The sequence below is a fragment of the Macrotis lagotis genome, chromosome 7 (assembly GCF_037893015.1).
Source record: "Macrotis lagotis isolate mMagLag1 chromosome 7, bilby.v1.9.chrom.fasta, whole genome shotgun sequence".
In the NCBI taxonomy this organism is placed as follows: Eukaryota; Metazoa; Chordata; class Mammalia; order Peramelemorphia; family Peramelidae; genus Macrotis; species Macrotis lagotis.
Genome location: NC_133664.1, coordinates 92,963,798 through 92,982,701, shown reverse-complemented (window position 1 = coordinate 92,982,701; position 18,904 = coordinate 92,963,798). Strand labels below are relative to the sequence as shown.

Here is an 18,904-nt window from a genome sequence, read left to right as displayed (position 1 = left end):
CTACCCTTAATGAGTAATTTTAAAATTTCCTTGGGGGGGGGGAGAAGAGGAGGGTGTGTGTGTGTGTGTGTGTGTGTGTGTGTGTGTGAGAGAGAGAGAGAGAGAGAGAGAGAGAGAGAGAGAGAGAGAGAGAGAGAGAAAGAGTATGAGTGTTTCTGCACTAATCTTCTCCTCTCATTCAGGTATACTAGTGAAGAATAAGTTAAAATATTTTATTTACTGAAGTAGGAAAAATTTTATAAAGTATTTACACATTTATCATTTAGAGTAACAATAAAAAATAAAATATTTTTTACTAATTTGTTTAAATTCAAAAATCTCTGTGAGCTACAAAGGGGGAAAAAAATCCCTGAGGGAAGAATAAACAAAGGAAAATTACTCTTAATTCTGATTATTCTGATTATTCTTTTTCAGTGCAATAATTGTAATAGCCAAAAAGCTCAAAGTTCAGCCCTTCATGACAACTGAGTCAATAACATAACGATATAATACAATTCTGGCTCTTTTTTTATAACATACAAGAACATAATAGATAATTTCTACACTGTATGAAATACAGCTATGAAGAATGCAGAGAAGCATGAGAAGAAATATATACTCTGATCTGTTAAACAAATATGTGTATGTATGCATGTGCACATACACATACACAATTTAAATGAAAAACAAAGGAAGCAAAAACCCTCTGAAGGGGCAGCTAGGTGGCGTAGTGGATAAAGCACTGGCCCTGGAGTCAGGAGTACCTGGGTTCAAATCCGGTCTCAGACACTTAATAATTACCTAGCTGTGTGGCCTTGGGAAAGCCACTTAACCCCGTTTGCCTTAAACCCCCCCCCCCCAAAAAAAAACCCTCTGAAACTAAACCCAAGGCAATTATCACACCTTAAGGAAGAGCTGAGAAAATTCAGCCTCTTTCCTTTGCAATATAGTGCAGGGGTTTAGGGAGGTGAAAAAGACGGGGGATGATTATGGATGTGGCCCACTTTATATCATCAGACTTATAATGAAAGTTTGGGACTTTTCCCATGCTTTGTTCCCAATGATGTCTCTCCCTAGTTAGAGAAAGGGATAGAAATATCTAAGGAGACAGGAAAACAAATGATATCCATAAGATTTTTAAGAAAACAAAAATTAGAAATTGGTCTTGAATTGATTTTGAAACTTCTAATTCTTAATGGCTGCCCTTTTAAAACAAATCTTATACATAAAAAGCCTTGGAATTCATACCAATATTGGGGAAGAATGGTTCAGATCGCTGCCGAATCATGGCTTGCATTTGTCTCTGCTGTTGCTGCTCTTGCCTTTCTTGATCCAAAAGGTCCTGGAGAAGAAGTGGTTGTTCTTCTAGAAGAAGAGGTCTTTCTCTATTCTGCTGGGCTAATGCCTGAGGAAGGAGTAACTGCTGGGGACCAGACATTCCACTTGGACCAGATGGGTTTGATACAGGGACAGCCTGACTGTTAGGTTGTCCTGTCCCAAAACTGTGATTTGTTGACTGACTGTGGATAAATCCTGGATTTATGGTCATACCTTGAGAAAAAGTATGGTTCATTCTGGAGACCACAGTCATATTAGAATTCATTGTGTGGTCTAAAGCTGGTCCAGAAGGTGGCATTAAAGTTGTTGGTATACTTGACACATGATTAGACTGAGTAGCTGGCAAAGAAGGTGGGGGAGATGCCAATGCTTGTATATCAGAAGTATCAGATTTCTCATTAGCAAGTAAACTTGAGAGAACTGGAGTTGATTCAGTTAAGCTACAGGCACTTATTACATCTTGAGTAGGCATCTGAGTGGATCCTTGTACATTTGTGCTTGATCCAACAGTTTCCTCATTAGTCCTATTATCAATTTCTTGATTGCAAGATGTTGAAGAAGCCTTTTCTCCACCATTTAACTCAGTTTCTGTAGAAAGCTGAGTGCAAGCAGTACTTGCACTATTCTCACTTTTCTCTTTTTCAGATTTGACTTCCTCTTGTGAATTTGGGGAGAGTACTTCTGTTTTTATCTCACTGATAATAGATTTTTTCTTTGGAGAGTGTTTGTCAGAAGAGACTACAGTCTTATCAATTTTTTCATTCCTTTTTGGTTCATCGGTTTTGCACTGCATATCCAATTTATCATCAATTGGGACATTTAGATCCAATTCCTCATTAAACATACTTTTCTTATCACCCAGGTCAAGTTCAGGATCTGTGTATGCAATAATATCAAATTCTCCTGATCTCAAGAGGTCATCAAGGTTGGGATCATTTGGTTCCAGATGAGCTAAGGTATCTAATTCATCTCCTTTGCCATCCTCTGGATCCAGATTTAAATTTTCAAGATCTTCATCATCCAAGTCTTTGACTTCAACCCCCTCAAGATCTTTGACATCTAGATCTTTTACAGAGGGATCATCAGGATCAAGCTTTTCTTCTAAACTATCAGGTGGCTGGCTGGACAATTGTAAATTACTAGATTCATCAGCTGACAATGGAGTTGGCAGAGAAGTCCCAACGAAATCATTTACTGGAGGATGACTCAGAGAACGCATGGTCATAGAAGATGGGTGGACAATTTGACCTGATTCTTGTTGAGATGGTGGTAAATGGTCCAAATTTGTAGGCATGGCCAACTGATTTGTTACACATTGGGGCCGCCTGACTGGATCTGTGTGTCTTGGACCTTGAAAGTCTGGCCGTGGTATAAGGTTCCCATGCCTATGGTGTTGGGAAGTTTGCTCCATGACATTATTAGAAGAAATGTTGAAGGGAAGTCTTGGCCTTCCATCAGGGACCCGGTGCCTCAATTCAATAAATGCTTGACCCAGTATGTTATGCTGCTGAACTTGCATACCCTGTGGTGGAAAATGCTGAGAAATTCCAACTGGATTATTTATCTGTGAATTGCTCAATGGTCTGGGCATATCTACAGACACTGATCTTCGAAGCTGTGGAGGAACTCCAGGGCCCTGCATTTGTTGAGGGGGTACAAGAAAACGTTCCTGGCTTGATGGTGGACCATGGCCCCCACCTGGGAATCCAAATCTAAAAAGACATATAATTCAGGAAGTTAATACCTATGATTTAAGGAATATGGCTTAGATTTGTGGATAGAAGGAAAGTAAGTTTAAATATAAATCATAAATACAAATCTAACAGCTCCATTAGACTCTGAAACAAAATGACACAATAGGAAAAATAAAATCATCACCAGAAAAGATTTATTATGCACATGTATGAATATAGTTAGTTAGATATCATGTAAAAGAATTAGTATTTGTAACTGACCTCTAGAAGCTTATAGTTAAAGAGAGACAATATATAACTTTAGAATAAGAAAAAAGTAAATAAATATTAAAAGACAAAACACGAACTAAAAACCAAGAGAAGGATATCATATTGTGAGATGATGCATCAAAATAATTTCAGGGAATAGACATGTCTAGATTTAAAAGGTTTACCGTCTTTTAAAGATCAAGTAGACATTACCGAAGGGGTGTATTTGTGAAATTCTTGAACAAAGGCATGGAGCTGAAGCATGTGAAGGCATAGAAACATTTCTAGTAACATGAATGATTAAGACAATGAAGCAGAGAGAAGAGAGATAGCATAATGCTCAAAAAAAGTAACAAGCACAATATGTCTTTTAGCCCTACTATATTATTTACAAAAATTCAGCAATCAACTCATCTATTTAGAAGTTGAGTTTAAAATGTGGAACCACTGAACTGCCACATTATAGGTAAATGATGTCATAGATTAATTTGTCCTTTCCTTGGCTAAGTAATAATCTGGCTGCCTACAAAGTCAAGCATTACCTTAGCCCATGATGCCTTATTCCCATTCCAGTAACATCAGAAGGAAATGGTCCCCGTTGATCTTTTGGGAAAAGAGGAAATCGAGGTCCACTGGGTGGAACAACAGGAGCTCGAATATTCCCAGGATAAGGAGGTGGTGGCCTATTAAAAATTGGGTTGAGATTTTCTGGTTGCCAGTGTTGCAGAGAAGCAGCATCTTTTTCTTGCCTTATAGCATTCTTTTTCTGTTGTTGCTGCTGAAGAATGATTTCACGCAACTTCTGCCTCTAATTAAGGAAAAAAAGGACCAGAAAACCAAGAGTTGATGGATTCATAATGCAAAAAACATTTTCAAAAGATTGCACGTCATATGTAAGTTTAACAATATTACAAAGGTTTAAAATATCCAGACTTTTTAAAAAAACTTAAAAATGTAAATTGTTATGCCTCTCAAGTTATGCAGTGCCTTACAGAAAATGACAGTTAAGTCTCATTCTTAGCCAGGAAGCATCCTAACCATTTAAAAAATTGCTCCCACCTAAAGAATCACAAGATTAAAAAACCCAATCTTACATAAAATTATCACAAGTAAACTGAGACTTAAAAATCTAATTCTATTCCCTGTTCCTCAAAGAACTTGATGTAACTTATATGATGAACACATATCTTACCATCATAGTTTTAAAGCTGGATATGATCTCAGAAGTCATCTATTCTAATCCTCTTGTTTTAGAGATAAAGAAAACTGAGGCTTAATGAGGTAAGATGACTTGCTAAAACACATAATAAATGGCTGAGGAGAGACTGAATGTGGATCTATACTCAAAATTTCATTCTTTCCACAAGCTCATGACTTCTTTCAAAGACAAAAGCCTTTGAACTATTATTAAATTTCGGTAAGAAGCACTAGACAAATTTTTCTAGCAAATATGCTTAAGTAGCATGATGGTACAATTAATTTACCTGTCTCAGTTTTTCTGTATCTGCTGGAGACATATTTATGGTATTCTGAGTATCTGTTCCTGCTAAAGTTGGTGCAGGAACAGGAATTTGGGAAATAGCAGAAAATTGCTGTCCTTGAGAATTCATTGGAGAATTTGAAGATGCATTAAAATTCCCTTCTGATCCTGGTCTTGTTTGATCAACAACATCATGGCTAATTTGACTAGTTCCAAAAGAATCAGACTGAGGTCTTGGAGTTATTGGAGGTTGATCATAAGGGTCATGAGCTGGGGATGGTGGAACATGACTAAATGTCTCTGACAAAGCAGGAACTGGTGGCCTTGGTGTTTGAGAACATGTATCTGATGGTCTTACAAAGGTTCCAGGTAAAGTTTGCCCTCTGATCTGCGCTGCCTGCAGGAAAGCATCTTGATTTGGCATAAGCCCTGGTCTTGTCAAGGGGGATCTTGCAAAACTTTCTGGAATGCCTGGTCTTGGAGGTGGTGCTACCTGTGGATAAGGACCAGTGATGGTAGGTCTTGGTGTTCCAGGAGGGTGAGCATAAGGATCAGAATGCCTTTGATTACCTGGTGATGGAACAAATAAATCTGTCTGTGCAGAGGGTATGGGTGTAGTAGACTGTTGAATATATGGATCAATAGTGGTGGGCCGTGCAGTTGCAGGAGTTTGGGAATAGGGGTCCTTAATGGATCGAGTTGTTCCTGAGGATTGGGAAAAAGCATCTGCCAGAGGGTGAGGAGTACCTGGAGACTGGGAATAAGGATCCTGAGAAGTTTGCCTGGACATTGCACCAGACTGAGAAAAAGACCTTGAAGGGTGCGCAAAAGAATCATTTATCACAGGATGTGGGGTATGGGGAGGCTGGCTATAAGGATCACTAGACTGATTATGGGGAAAACTGTCTACTGGCCTTGGTGTCAAAACAGGTCTTTCATAGGGGTCAACAGACATTCGTCTTGGTGTTTGTGGCACCGATCCAAAAGGATCTTGTGAGGATTGAGGTGGGTGCATTGGAGACTTAAAAGGTCCAGTACTACTATCAACAGGGGCAGGTGTCAGTGGGGGTCGTATATATGGATCAGGTACCCGCTGTCTTTGAAATCTGTCAGTCCTAGGAGATGGTTTAGTGAAAGGATCATTAGTTCCTGTTGTTAAAGGACTTTTTCCAGTTTGTTCCATGACAATGGGAGACCTTGGAATTCCCAAAGGTTTAGAAAATTGATCAGTCACTGCAGGCCTGGGTGTGTCTGGGGGTTTTGCATAGGGGTCACTATTAGCTGAAGAAGAAGAACACACATCCCTAACAGAAGAAAGCCTACTTGCTGTTGTCTCAGTTACTTGCATGGATCTAGATAATGGAGTGGTGCATGTTTCCACTGGTGTGACAGAATTCCTTCTAGGAAAACTCTGAGCTCCTGGAGGTGGTCTAGGGGTTCCCACCATTTTAGCATAAGGATCCACTGGAGAGGGGGGCCGTGTGTTTGAAGAACCTGAAGAAAATATGTGTGGTGATGATGACTGAGGAGTCTGGGATTGAGGCAGGGCGTCCTGAACTGGGATGCGGACAGGAACTGAAGGAGGAGGTGGTGCTTGGGGTTTTAGAAATACATCATCTGAAGCTGCTGTAGTTGGGGGTCCAGGGAGTTGTGGTTTTGTAAACAGGTCTTTGTGGAATGACTGTGCAGGAGACATGCTTCCATTACCAGGCTGAGGTGTTAAAGGGCTTTGTATCCCACTGCTTGGTGTATCTGACCCAGACTGGTTTACAAGTTGTTGGGAACCAAATTGTTGCTGTTGCTGCTGCTGCTGCTGCTGCTGTTCATTTTTCACTTGTTCAAGTTTCTGTGTGGCTTCAATTTTTGCTTGCTGTTTACTTTTCTGACGCATTTGCTTTTGAAGAAAAAGAAAGACTTAATAGCCAACATCAGTAAAGGAAAAACTGATCTTTCTGACTATTGTATAAGAACAATTAACTAAAAACCTGCTTTACTGGATTTTAAACTCCTTGAGGGCAAGTATCATGTATTATTTATCCCCAATGATACCCAGCCCACAAAATTTATGAAACAGGAATGCCATAAATTTTTGCCATCAAATGCCATCAATATTTGAATGAAGAAGAATTTAAATATCTATTAAATTACAAATGGAAAGAAACAGGTTGACAAACAACAAATTTCTTGTAATGAATATTACAAGCTATAATTCTCCAGGTAAATAAATCATTTGGCTTTTAGTTTACCCAGAATACAATTTTGAAAAAGAACCAGTCACTTATATTTATACAGTCATTACAATTAATAAGCACTTTCACTGTAGCACTTCTGTGAGATGTATGTTCCATGAATTATTGTTTTTATCTACCAGCCTGGAAAATTCATTAATCCCATGTCACAAAGTAAACAAATATATGAACCCACTCTCCTAACTCCACTTCCATGACTCCTTTTCCTTTATTATCCTCCTAATAATCAATGCCTATCTAAAAGGCATGTTAAAAAAAGCTACCTAAATAAGACATACCTGTCTGAATTTCCATTCCTGTTCATGCTCAGATTCTCTTTGCTTTAATGGATCTTTGAATAGATCTGAGTCAATACGAGAGTTAGGATCAATATTGTCCTGCTGTTGCTGTCTCTTCATAGAATCATTTGACATCTGCACTTTATTAATACGTTGAGCAGCTCTATTATCTCTGGCTTTTTGCTTTGAGAAAAAAATGACATAACAAATGATAAGTTACAAGCTGTAAATAAACATAAGAAAGGAAGAATTGAGATTAATTCCTTAAATATGAAAAATATTATTTCTTAGGATTTATACTCTTTTCCATTAAAGACATTGTAGGGGGGGGCAGCTGTGTGAACTTGGGCAAGTCATTTAACCCCACTGCCTTGCCCTTCTCCCCAAAATAAACTTAAAATAAAAAAAGACATTGTATTGGAGCAGCTAGGTGACTCAGTAGATAGAGCACCAGTCCTGGAGTCAGGAGAACCCCAAGTTCAAATTTGGCCTCAGACACTTAATAATTGCCTAGCTATGTGAACTTGGGCAATTCACTTAACCCTTAAATAAATAAAATTTAAAAAAAAATGGAACTCTAAAACTGCTAAAACTTCACGTCATTTTACAATACATTTGAAGATATATTTTGAAATGATTTTAACTATGAGTATTGGTGAGTCCAAAGAAAAAACATACAATCCTGAATTCATACTTATATAACAACTATTTTGAGGAACCTAAGATTTAGGTAATGTAAAGGGGAATAATTTTAGTTTAGACAGAAGGAGATAAAATTAGGATTTGGACACTGATTCTTTAATTTTCAATTTGAAGATCTGGAGCAAAAGACCAAAGAGACAGACAAACATTAAACAGTCTGTTACTACTCTGATCAAGTTCAGTAGCTGAAGAGAAAATAAAAGTAATTTTTACCTTCACTAAAACAAGTTTGGTAGCTCTCTGTTTAGGCTCACATTTTTATTTTTTTTAGAGCACTCTAATGAATACCAAGATGGAAAAAGAATAGAACTAGCCATCATTTAGCTAGCCTAATTTAAAAATAATGATTTTCATCTGTTAGAAAGGCTTCATCTGCCAACTTTAAAATGAATCCAAAATAGATATTAGTAAAGAGTTTATTAAATTAAAAAAAGTCTTAAGGAGCAGGTAAAAAATTTACAAATTCCTTATAGGAAAGCCTTGAAAACTTTCTAAATCTTTGCCCCCTGCCCCTCCCCCCAACATAGTAATGATAAAACACAATTGTCCTAACCCTTAGATAAGGGGAAAAAAGAGAAAGAGAATGCATTTCTAAACAAAATATAAAGACCCTTCTGTTATATATAAACATTAAAAAGAAAAAAAAGACAAATATCAAATTATGTTCAATTTTCATATCAAATAAACTGAGAAAGGAATGATATTTGCCAACCAAGCATGCTACCATTTAAAAATAGGAATATTTAATTTAAAATAGTGAATGTGTTAAAAAGTAGCTGAATTTCAAGCTTCAATAGCTTTTTAAAAATTAACTTCTAAAACATCAGTTTTCATTAAGATCTAATGATTTACAAAATAACTTTTAAAGCAAAAAAGATATTAAACTGTAATGTGTGAAAATGGAAAATATTTTCATAATCCTAAGACTTCAAAGTGACATGAATGATATTGTGACATAAAGTATACAAATAGGACAATTATTCTTAAAATACCACATATGGAGCTCTTTCTTGCGAACTTGCTTTTCTCCACAATTTAGCAATCTGTTTCACTCTTGTGCCCCAATCTAAAACAAAACAAGAGTAAGTTCATAAGAAGAGGTCCCTCTGTACTGGCAACCCATGTGGAATCATGAGCAGTTCAGGAAAAATACAGCTCAGACAAGATTTTGAATACTATACTACACTACACATTCAAAATGTTATGACATGGAATCAAGAAGTTCATAAAACGGAGTATATACAAAGTACAAAAATCAGGAATGTACCCTTTCATACATAGAAAGTGTTGTCTGAAACTAAAAGATCAACTATTTTGGATGATACTTCTAACTGGAGCCCTATCAAACAATAAAGCTTGTGTGAACAGGTATCAAAATAAGCATTCTTCACAATAGAAAGGTATCTTAGAAGCAAATAATTTTAAGTATTTAAACCCCCCCCACACACAAACATAATAAACTTGGCTGCAGGGTTGTTCTAATATTATGAATTGATATTTAAAAAACGAAATTTGATTAAGAAAATACAAGTATACATTATAGATAGGAACTTTTGAGATACTAAAAGTTTTCAAAAAATAAAGGTTATGGAAATAATGGAAAAACAATAAGAAAAGTTTGTAGTGTAATGATGAATTATACTATACATTCAAAAAAATCAGTCAACAAAGTAAAAAATCTTAGATGTTGGAAACAAGAGATGATTTATGAGTCGTCTTTTCTAGTGACTACACTAGAAGATTTGACACTTTAAAATGAATTAGTTACATACATACATCTAACCATCCATCCATTTATCTATTTAACGATCTATTCTATTATGTGTATTAGCTCCTTGTATCTATGTAGCTTACAAAACAGACAAAATTAACCTTCGTTATATAATAAAGAAATAAAGGAAAATAGTTTTTTTTAGGCTGATGGAAAAGAAATAAAACTGAAATTCAAAATGATTCCCTAAATCTTTAACAAGAAATAATATGAAAACCATTTTAATTATAACAAAAATAAAGCAAACTGTGCAGCTAAGCAATTAAGTGACTGTCCCATCATGAAAAGTGAGAGGTTGTGTGGTGTCTAGCTAAGGATTCTAACAGGAGTCAAGAGATATCACTATACTTAGTCAACACCCTGCACTTGGAGCAGTGTAGCTATGGAACAATCATTTAACCTACATTTCTTTCCTCTATGACTCTGGAGTAATAATTCTAATCCTATATGACTCCTGATTTCTCTGTGGTTTTACACACACACACACAAACTGTTTATTTTCCTCACAGATACCAGCAGCTTAAATATTTTCAAAGAAGCATGCATTTATGCCATGCTTTCTGATCTTTTACAGCTTTGCCTCAGGTTTCTTTTTTTATTTTATTTTTTTAGGTTTTTGCAAGGCAAACAGGGTTAAGTGGCTTGCCCAAGGCCCCACAGCTAGGTAATTATTAAGTGTCTGAGACCAGATTTGAACCCAGGTACTCCTGACTCCAAGGCCAGTGATTTATCCATTGTGCCCCCTAGGCTTCTACTTTTTAATATACACTCTATACCTCCACATGTGGGTTTGCTTTTTGCTTCCACATAACCATAATTACAATTCCTTTGATGAAGACTGCTAGATCTATGTATTTAATTCAGTTTCATTTCTCAAATTTAATTCTGCATCATAAACTATATACTGCATATACTGAACTGGATATCTCCAAATTGAACATGGCAAAGCACTGAATAATTTTTTGTCTTAGACTCTCTAGGCTTTTTAATTTCCCTATTTTTGTTAAGAGTATCATCCTCCTCCTCCTGGGCAAGCAAGAATTCAACCTCAATGTCATTCTCAACTGCTCACTACATATTTTCAATCAGTTATCAGTTTTCTAATTCCATAGCATTTCTCACATTCCTATTTCTCTTCCAAATAAGTACAAAGCAATATTCTCAAAGTGAAGCAAAAACAGTAATTAACAACAATAAAACCTACAACTATTATTTAAAAATTGATGATGACAATATATTTTATTAGTTATATTATTTAACTACATCAAGTTTTGTTCAGATAGTTACTTAACTATTCAATCTTCAGTTATATATAAGAACTGATAAATTATTCATGAAAAGAATACAATAAAAGAAATAGTAGATAAAGAGGGAGAAAATATCAATAAGTCTATGACTTCCCAATCAATAAGGGCTGAGTTCAATCTAGACTAGAGGGGTAAAAGGGCAGAGCAAGGACTCCAATACAAGGCTTCTTATGGTAAGGCCAAAGTTTTTTCCACTAACAATGCATGAAATGACCTAATAAACTGGATGAGGAACAGGAATATATACTAATTTAACAAATTAATTTGGCAACTGACCTGGGAATTCTTCCTTGAGGTTGGGAAAATTGATATTGGTATAGAGAACTGGTGCCACTGTCGCTATTTCTCCCAATGCCTCTTCCTTCTCCCACTTGAGAGTGCTTCTCTGAGTGTTAGACAAAGTATCACCTTCTCCTTCCAAAGTTGGGGCTGATGATGGCCAGGAACTATGAGGATCATTTCCCAATGGATTCAAGGCAGGATTTTTATCCCTACAAAAATATATGTCTCAGTTTCATGACATAAACTATTCCTAAATATTCTATTCACACACACACACACACACACACACACACACACACACACACACACACACAAACACACAGGTAATGACAATTTAAATTTCTGCAGAAAGTTGTAGAATCATTTACCTGGTATCAGTATATGGGGATTGTGTTATAGGAGAAAAAGTTCCTAATCCATTTCCAGGAGTCAAAGAATTATGAGGAAGATGAGGATTAGGTCCAATAAGGCCATTCATAAGTGGCATGCGAGAAAAAACACCATCTCCTTAGGATGAGAAAAAAATGTAAATGGTTACATATGTATGTTATTGCTATGACACAACAAAACTAAACACTTTAAAGTCCTGGCAGACTAATTTTTTTGTACATTTTTTTTAAATTAACAGAATTTCCTATAAAATTCACACCCTAAGTCTACAAATATGATTTTTTCTAAATATTATTCAAAAAATAAGTTGAATAAATGAGAATGACTTTATTGATAGGAAAATACATTGATTATATTATAGAATGCAAAATCAGATCTTTAAAGTTAGTTATTCATTAGAACACTATTCACTTGTTCAAGTAACTAGATGTGAAGCTAAACTACACAAACAAATTCATACACCAGTGTTCTTTCCTACCTTGCATGTCAGCATATGATATATTATAACAAAACAAAAGTAACAAAACATCTTGGGTGGGAATGGAAACCTATGCTGATGGGTCAAAATTATAATAAAAATCTACCTAAAAAACAAACAAAAATAATCAGGGCCAACTATCCCAAGGTTCTTCTCAATGAAATGTCAGTAAACTTGTGAAATTTGAGAATCATCTCTATACTGCAGACCACCAGTGTATTTAAATTTCAAAAGTTTAAGGGCTAACTTCAGACTACCAGCCTTTCCAAATAACACTCATCCAACTCATATGTCACTTCACACAAAAAAAAGATGCTATGACATGCTGGCTGCAGAAAACAACCTTATATAAGACCAATCAGGAAGAAAACAGAATATCATTTACACATCATCTGAGCTTTTACGTTCTAGCCAGAGAACTTAGTGACTCATGAATTAAAGAATAAATAGGCAACGGAGTCCAATTTAGAACTGTGAATTTGATAAAACTTGGATGAGGAACAGTGTCTGATATCACATGCTAATACTTTTTCAGTTCCAGAATTTTTTAAAATATAAGAATAAATGCCAACAAGTGACTATCAATTGAATAGAGGCAGATGAAAGAGTCCAATCTTGATTTAAAGGACAGAAAAACCAAGGGTAATAAATAATTTATAGTGGTTAGTTTAGGTGAGACGATGGCCATGTAACATCATATATTCATACCTTCTCAATGTTGAGGGGAATGAAGTTACACTTTAGAAAATCTTTCTACCAATTTTTGATATCTTGGGTTAATGAAGACTAATATTAAGTAAAGTTATTAGAAGGTTAAAAAATGAGAAAACTCAAAAGACCAAAAAATCTGGAATTTAAAGGAGCAAATTTTTTAGAAAATAACTTTGTTAATCTGAAATCTATGCAGTATTATTTTGTGGGAATTTTTTTTATTTTCAGTTCCATGTTCTGTATTGCCATTTCACACCAATAGAAAAGAAATGTAAAACTCATCTAAAAAAGAAATCAAGAAAAACAAATTGAGAGAGAAAGAAAGGGGAGGGAGAGAGGGAGAGGGAGAGGGAGAGGGAGAGAGAGAGAGACAGAGAGAGAGAGAGAGAGAATGAATATGCTTCAATCTTTACTCTGAAACCACCATTTTTCTATCTGGAATGGATACTACTTTTTTATAATAAAGTGGTATGAAAATTATGGTGGGCACTGCATTGATCAGTTAGTAAAGTGTTTCACATTTGATTGCTTTTTTTAAGTGTCTAAGGTCAAATATGAACTTTAGGCACTCTGCCATCTAGCTGCCCCTCTTATGAATCTTTAAATAAATTGGCCATTATTAACTTTTAAAGAGTTATTTTCTTCAGCATTATTTTTGTAATTCCTAGTATAACTCTCATTTCTTCACTCATTTTCTCAACTTTCAATTGTAAAATATTTTTTATGCTTTAAAAAAATTTTATACTCTTCTAGAAATTTTTCGTATTTTGAATGTTCCAAGTCTCCATATTAGAATTTTATGTTTGGGTTCTTTCTTTGTGTGCTATTTTTCCATTCCACTTTTCATCTCTATAGCTATCCCACTTAGAAATATGTTTTCCAAGGGGGAAAAAATGAACAGAACTGATGAATATATTATTTTGATTTTAATTTTCATTCAGGCCTTTGGTTTCATCTGTGGATGTGCATTTTCTTACCCATCTCCCTTCCCTCAGATGCTTCCCTACTTTTCCCATACTGCTGGAAGGCATTAATTGGAAAGAATTTTGTGATCAATGTGCTAAGTAACTTGAATTAGGACTTTTAAAGTTTTTTTAATTACAAGTCCCATATCCTGTCCTTTAAGGATAAAGCTACCTTCTGGTGTGAATAACAGCCTCAAAATCTCCAACATATTCACTTGAATAGCACCACTATAGCTGAAACTCAACAAAACACATACAAATATCTCTCTGAAGAATGCTATATTTTCAAAGTTGGTAAATTCAGTATTATATAGCTGTTGATTCCTGGTGGAAAAAAGATTATGTTTATTTTTTTCTCTTGTAACCTTTAGTTGAGGAAGTTAATGCATCCAGGGTCAACTAGAAAAGCATCAGCTTGTCATTAATTTATTTAAAACTTGGACACATCCCACCTTTCCAGTTGTTTTGCCCATCACAACCTTTTAGACATTAATATGATGTAACAATGCAGGATCTTCCAACAACACACTATGTCTCTCAATTTTCATATATCCACCATGACTGGAACTCTTTCTTTCCTTGCTTCATCTCAGCTAAACCTCCACTTCTGCAGGAAGGCTTACTACCAGCAGTTAATATCAGCTCTTTCCTTCAAAATTCTGAATTTTACAATGGAATACACATACATACATACATATGTATGTATGTATGTGTGCGCTTTGTGTAAAGGTTTTTACAGGATGTTTCTCTCATTAAACTAGGGGAGGGAGGGAGGGAGGGGGGGGTTTGAGGTCCCCCACTATTAATAGTTTTGCTGTCTATATGTTCCTTTAAATCATTTCCTCTAAGAATTTGGATGTTATGCATACAATGTTTAATTACAATACTTTACTATTTAAGAAGATGAAGTTTCCTTCCTTATTTCTTGTAATGAGATCTATTTTTGCTTTTACCTTGTCTTGAAATCAGGATTGTTATCCCTGAGTTATTTCTATTTCTTTTTGCACATATATGATCACTGAAATTTCAACATGTAAATGGATACTTGATTTGAGCAGTAAAATGAAATAAAATAACTGAGAAAGGAAAAGGATCTTGCTGAATATCTATTTCAAATTCATTTGAAACACAAGGGAACTGAGCTCTGTAAATGAAGTTATTTGAGCAAGATCAAATAATTACTATGTAAAGAAAGGTACAAAATACTGTTTTGGAAATTATGATTTCTTCTAAATTACGTTCTTGAAGGCCAAAGTTACTAAATTTAAGAAAATTATTAATTTGGTATCATAGTGAATAAGTGTATTTTTAAAAATCTTTTTTTCTTCTTTCACATGCAAAGATAATGCAAAATAAGACTATAACCCTTATCAACCCTTAAGAAAACAAAAGTAATCAGATAGTAAATTACCAAAACTCAGAATAAAAAGAATCTCACATCTTCCCACAAAGTAAACTGCAAGTTCTTTCCAATTATAAAACTAGGGGGAAAAAAATCAACTCCTAGCAACAAATTCAGAGTGGATTCATCAGAAGTACAGGATTCAGATTTGGGATTGTAATTAGACTCAGAACCTCTGAATCAATAGTAAAATCTAGCTACGAATAGGACTGAATACCATTCAAAAAGCAAGACAAAAAAAATGTCATCATGATCATAGAATTTTCAAATGACAGTACATTATCTGGAACCCAATGTTACACTACTTAATAACACCCTGAGCAAAATGCATTCAGTTTATACAATATATGTTATGCACAGACAAGACTAACTTCCAGGAACATCAAACTTTAATAATAACATCAAGCTCAGGGTTTTTAAGACATTACAGGACATAAATCTTCCCAAGGCATTAATATACAGTATTCTTTCATGAACACTCATCTAAGTATACCTCAATCAAGGTTGCAAAATGACATTCTCGGTTCATTAAATTATAATGCACACAATGACTAATTTAAAAAAAAATGTATTCCAAACACCAAATATGAACATACCCTGATTATGCAATGGAAGTAACTGTGGTGGTGGTGGTGGAGGTTGTGGCAAGGGGGCTGGCTGAGTAGTGGCAGGACTCAGAACAGCAGTGAACAAGTCTTCAACATCTTTCCCTCCAAGCTCTTAAAAAAAATAGCGATTAAAATATGAATTGGAGTATTATGGAGGTTGAAAATTTCATAAACAAAAAGAATAACAACACATACCTGGAATCTTATACAATTTTCCAAGAATTGCTCCTAAAATGAAGTTTTACAAAGAGAAATTAGTCATCATTTTTATATAGTTAGATGAATAATAGTATTAAATTTAATTCATGTGAAGGAATGTATGTTAAATGAAGAATTAAGCATGCAGAAATCTTTGAAAATTGTATTTACTCATGTCTTTTAGAAAGCCTAGATGTAGGGCAAATATTTTACCATCTGTGACCATTTTGTCTAGTTCAGGACTGAGGATTCCATCTAGTTGCTCTTCACTCAATGGTCGTGAACTTTGATTAACATTTGGCTGAGGCAAAGAGGAAGGATCATCAGAGATGGAACCAATATCTAGGCCAGCTAGAGAAATGAAACATTAAATCAGAGAATGTATTCAGACATACAACTGTAACATATAAAAATGTGATATTAACGTACAATCTGACCAAAATAAAACAAAATCAGATTAGTCAACTCATCAATTTAATATAGTTTACCATAAAAAAATTTCAAGTATTTTGCAATTTTTTTATAGAAAGCAAAAGGATGATTTTTGTACAAGAATTCTGTGTATACTGTATTAGGCACATTAGATGTGCAGTTGCAGCAATTTTAAAGAATTCTTCATTATAAAATAATTTCATGAAGAACACAAAAAACAGCAAACAAAAAAAAATCAATCTAGTCTGGAGGAAGACATCTTTCATTATTAGATTAGTCCCCAAGAATAATAACAATGCAATTGATACTCCAATCAAAATCCCTAATTTGAAAACACTACCACTACTTTTATTATTGAATCCATATTATAGCTACCTTGTAAAAAGAGAGATTAAATTTTATGTGCAATAGCAAAAATACTTAAAATACTTATTTGTGTACAGAAAGTGAATCTACTGCACAAAATCAGTTTTAGAGACTGTAATTAAACAAGTATCATGGTCAGAAAATTATAATATAACTTTCCAAGGAAGTAATAAGTGAGTAGAGAGAAGACTGGATGAAATCTGGGGGTAGAAACTCAATATATATTGACTATTATTTTTGATAGTTGACAGTTTTAAATGGTTACATTCTAAATTGGGATTTATTTTTGTTGAAAGTCTCTGAAGACTGGAGAAGAAAATTTTATTAATGCTTTACTACAATGCTTTTTTTTTCAAATAGCAACAAAATTTCCTAATCTTAAATCCACTAAGTTCTGTACTACAGATTTAGGAATCAATGAATTAAAGTTATGACAGACAACAATACAGCAAGAAAATTTATTAAGGAAACATGGACAGGCAAAATATAGTTTTTCAATTTTAAAACTATTTCTAGAACTCAATCCAGGAAACAGAAAAATTATGAATTAAATTGTTTTAACTACTGAAAAATAAAAGCAAGAATTAGTAATAAGAAAGCACTTCTAATTTTTATGCATGCATATATAGGTTGATTTGCTGAAGTCACTAGGAAAAAAAAAACTACATCTAGTCATGGTTCATCCATTTTTTGGATTCTTACCAAATGGGGAAGGTGAGTTCTCAACCTGGAAAGTGCATAAATCAAGACCTACAAGACCCAAACCAAATAAAATGGATGATTATAAGAGAAAAAAAGAAAAATGATCCAAAAAGATAGTGAGAGATAGCTAAGGATTTCATGAGCTTTTGAGAAAAAGACAAGGGCAAGAGAGAAAAGAAAAGAGAAAGAGAAGAAAAGAATGGGAGAAATCCAATGTTTGATTGCATCCAAAAACATTCCTAGCATAAGAGATGGAGAAAATACTTTCCCCATAATCAGGAAAACAGAATGAAGTCAAGTAGAATAACATGAAATTTCTCCCAAAAAATTCAGAAATGAATCCTTCAACTGAGAGTTTTAATACAAATGTGCTAATATAAGCAGTAATTACAAAGAGTTTACAAATACCTGAATGATCTGAAGATTTTACTAAATCATCAGAAAGTATTCCTAGGATGTCATCTTCTGTGTTTAATACTTCTGAGAGGTCAGCTAATGGGTCATCAGCATTACCTACAGGAAATAAAACATTAACAAGTGGCCATGTGGAACATGCTAATAAACACATTATTTAAAAGACACTCAGAAAGCTTGAGGATTTATTGACTAGAAGGCATCCTCAAGATGATAAACATTTCCAAAAATATTCAAGAAGATAATTTTTATGAGCTGCAGAGACTGAAAAAAGTCATCATCTAGTATTCAACTCTCTGTAGATGATCTTGAGTTATTATTTTTAAAAAATCCATTATAAATTTATGTCACAACTTTCTAAAAAAATGGAATCTGTACTATCTAGCAATGATATAAAAAATTTGTATAATGCTGCAAAACAGAATTGATAATGCAACTTAATTGGAATATTTCTAGAATTTTGCAAAAAAGATATATAGATAGTTAGTAAAAAAAAAACCCTAATGTCTTACAATACACATAAAACTGTAAAGAAAAACAGAATGATGTATGGGTTACATATATACAACATACATACATACATACACACACACAACATACACAAAGTAAGATGCAGACCTGCGAAAGAACTTAACGGAGAAAAAAAACGCAGAGTCTGAAAATAGCTAATAAGCATGACACTACTTTCTTAAATATAAAAGGAAAGACTGTAAAAGAAACATAAATAGAATAAATTAAAAGATTTTTAATTTAATAACTGATTTTCTGTTAAATGAATTATTCTATGCAATTACTTGAGATTTGGAAAATAATATGAATACAAGCAATTACATAGAGTAAATCAAAAATAGTCTATGTATTGAGGCTTCTCCTCAGTGAACAGGAATGTTGTGAATATTTTTATTATTA

At 34.3% G+C, this 18,904-nt stretch overlaps 1 protein-coding gene across 8 annotated transcripts in view; it reads right to left on the bottom strand.

The window, feature by feature from the left end:
• Positions 1 to 18,904, bottom strand: part of KMT2C (lysine methyltransferase 2C) — a 291,259-nt gene that overhangs the window by 43,864 nt on the left and 228,491 nt on the right. For 5 of the 8 annotated variants that reach the window (XM_074193298.1, XM_074193302.1, XM_074193299.1 and 2 more), the window contains exons 28-38: positions 17,990 to 18,094; positions 16,295 to 16,432; positions 16,079 to 16,111; positions 15,872 to 15,994; positions 11,698 to 11,836; positions 11,324 to 11,538; positions 8,962 to 9,035; positions 7,268 to 7,450; positions 4,745 to 6,634; positions 3,803 to 4,068; positions 1,228 to 3,029 (exon numbers count right to left, since the gene is read on the bottom strand). In XM_074193298.1, the coding sequence (XP_074049399.1) occupies positions 1,228 to 3,029; positions 3,803 to 4,068; positions 4,745 to 6,634; positions 7,268 to 7,450; positions 8,962 to 9,035; positions 11,324 to 11,538; positions 11,698 to 11,836; positions 15,872 to 15,994; positions 16,079 to 16,111; positions 16,295 to 16,432; positions 17,990 to 18,094 (4,968 nt within the window). Of the gene's footprint in view, positions 1 to 1,227; positions 3,030 to 3,802; positions 4,069 to 4,744; positions 6,635 to 7,267; positions 7,451 to 8,961; positions 9,036 to 11,323; positions 11,539 to 11,697; positions 11,837 to 15,871; positions 15,995 to 16,078; positions 16,112 to 16,252; positions 16,433 to 17,581; positions 17,630 to 17,989; positions 18,095 to 18,904 lie in introns of all 8 variants that reach the window. The other 3 variants (XM_074193304.1, XM_074193305.1, XM_074193306.1) reach the window with 2 other exon arrangements.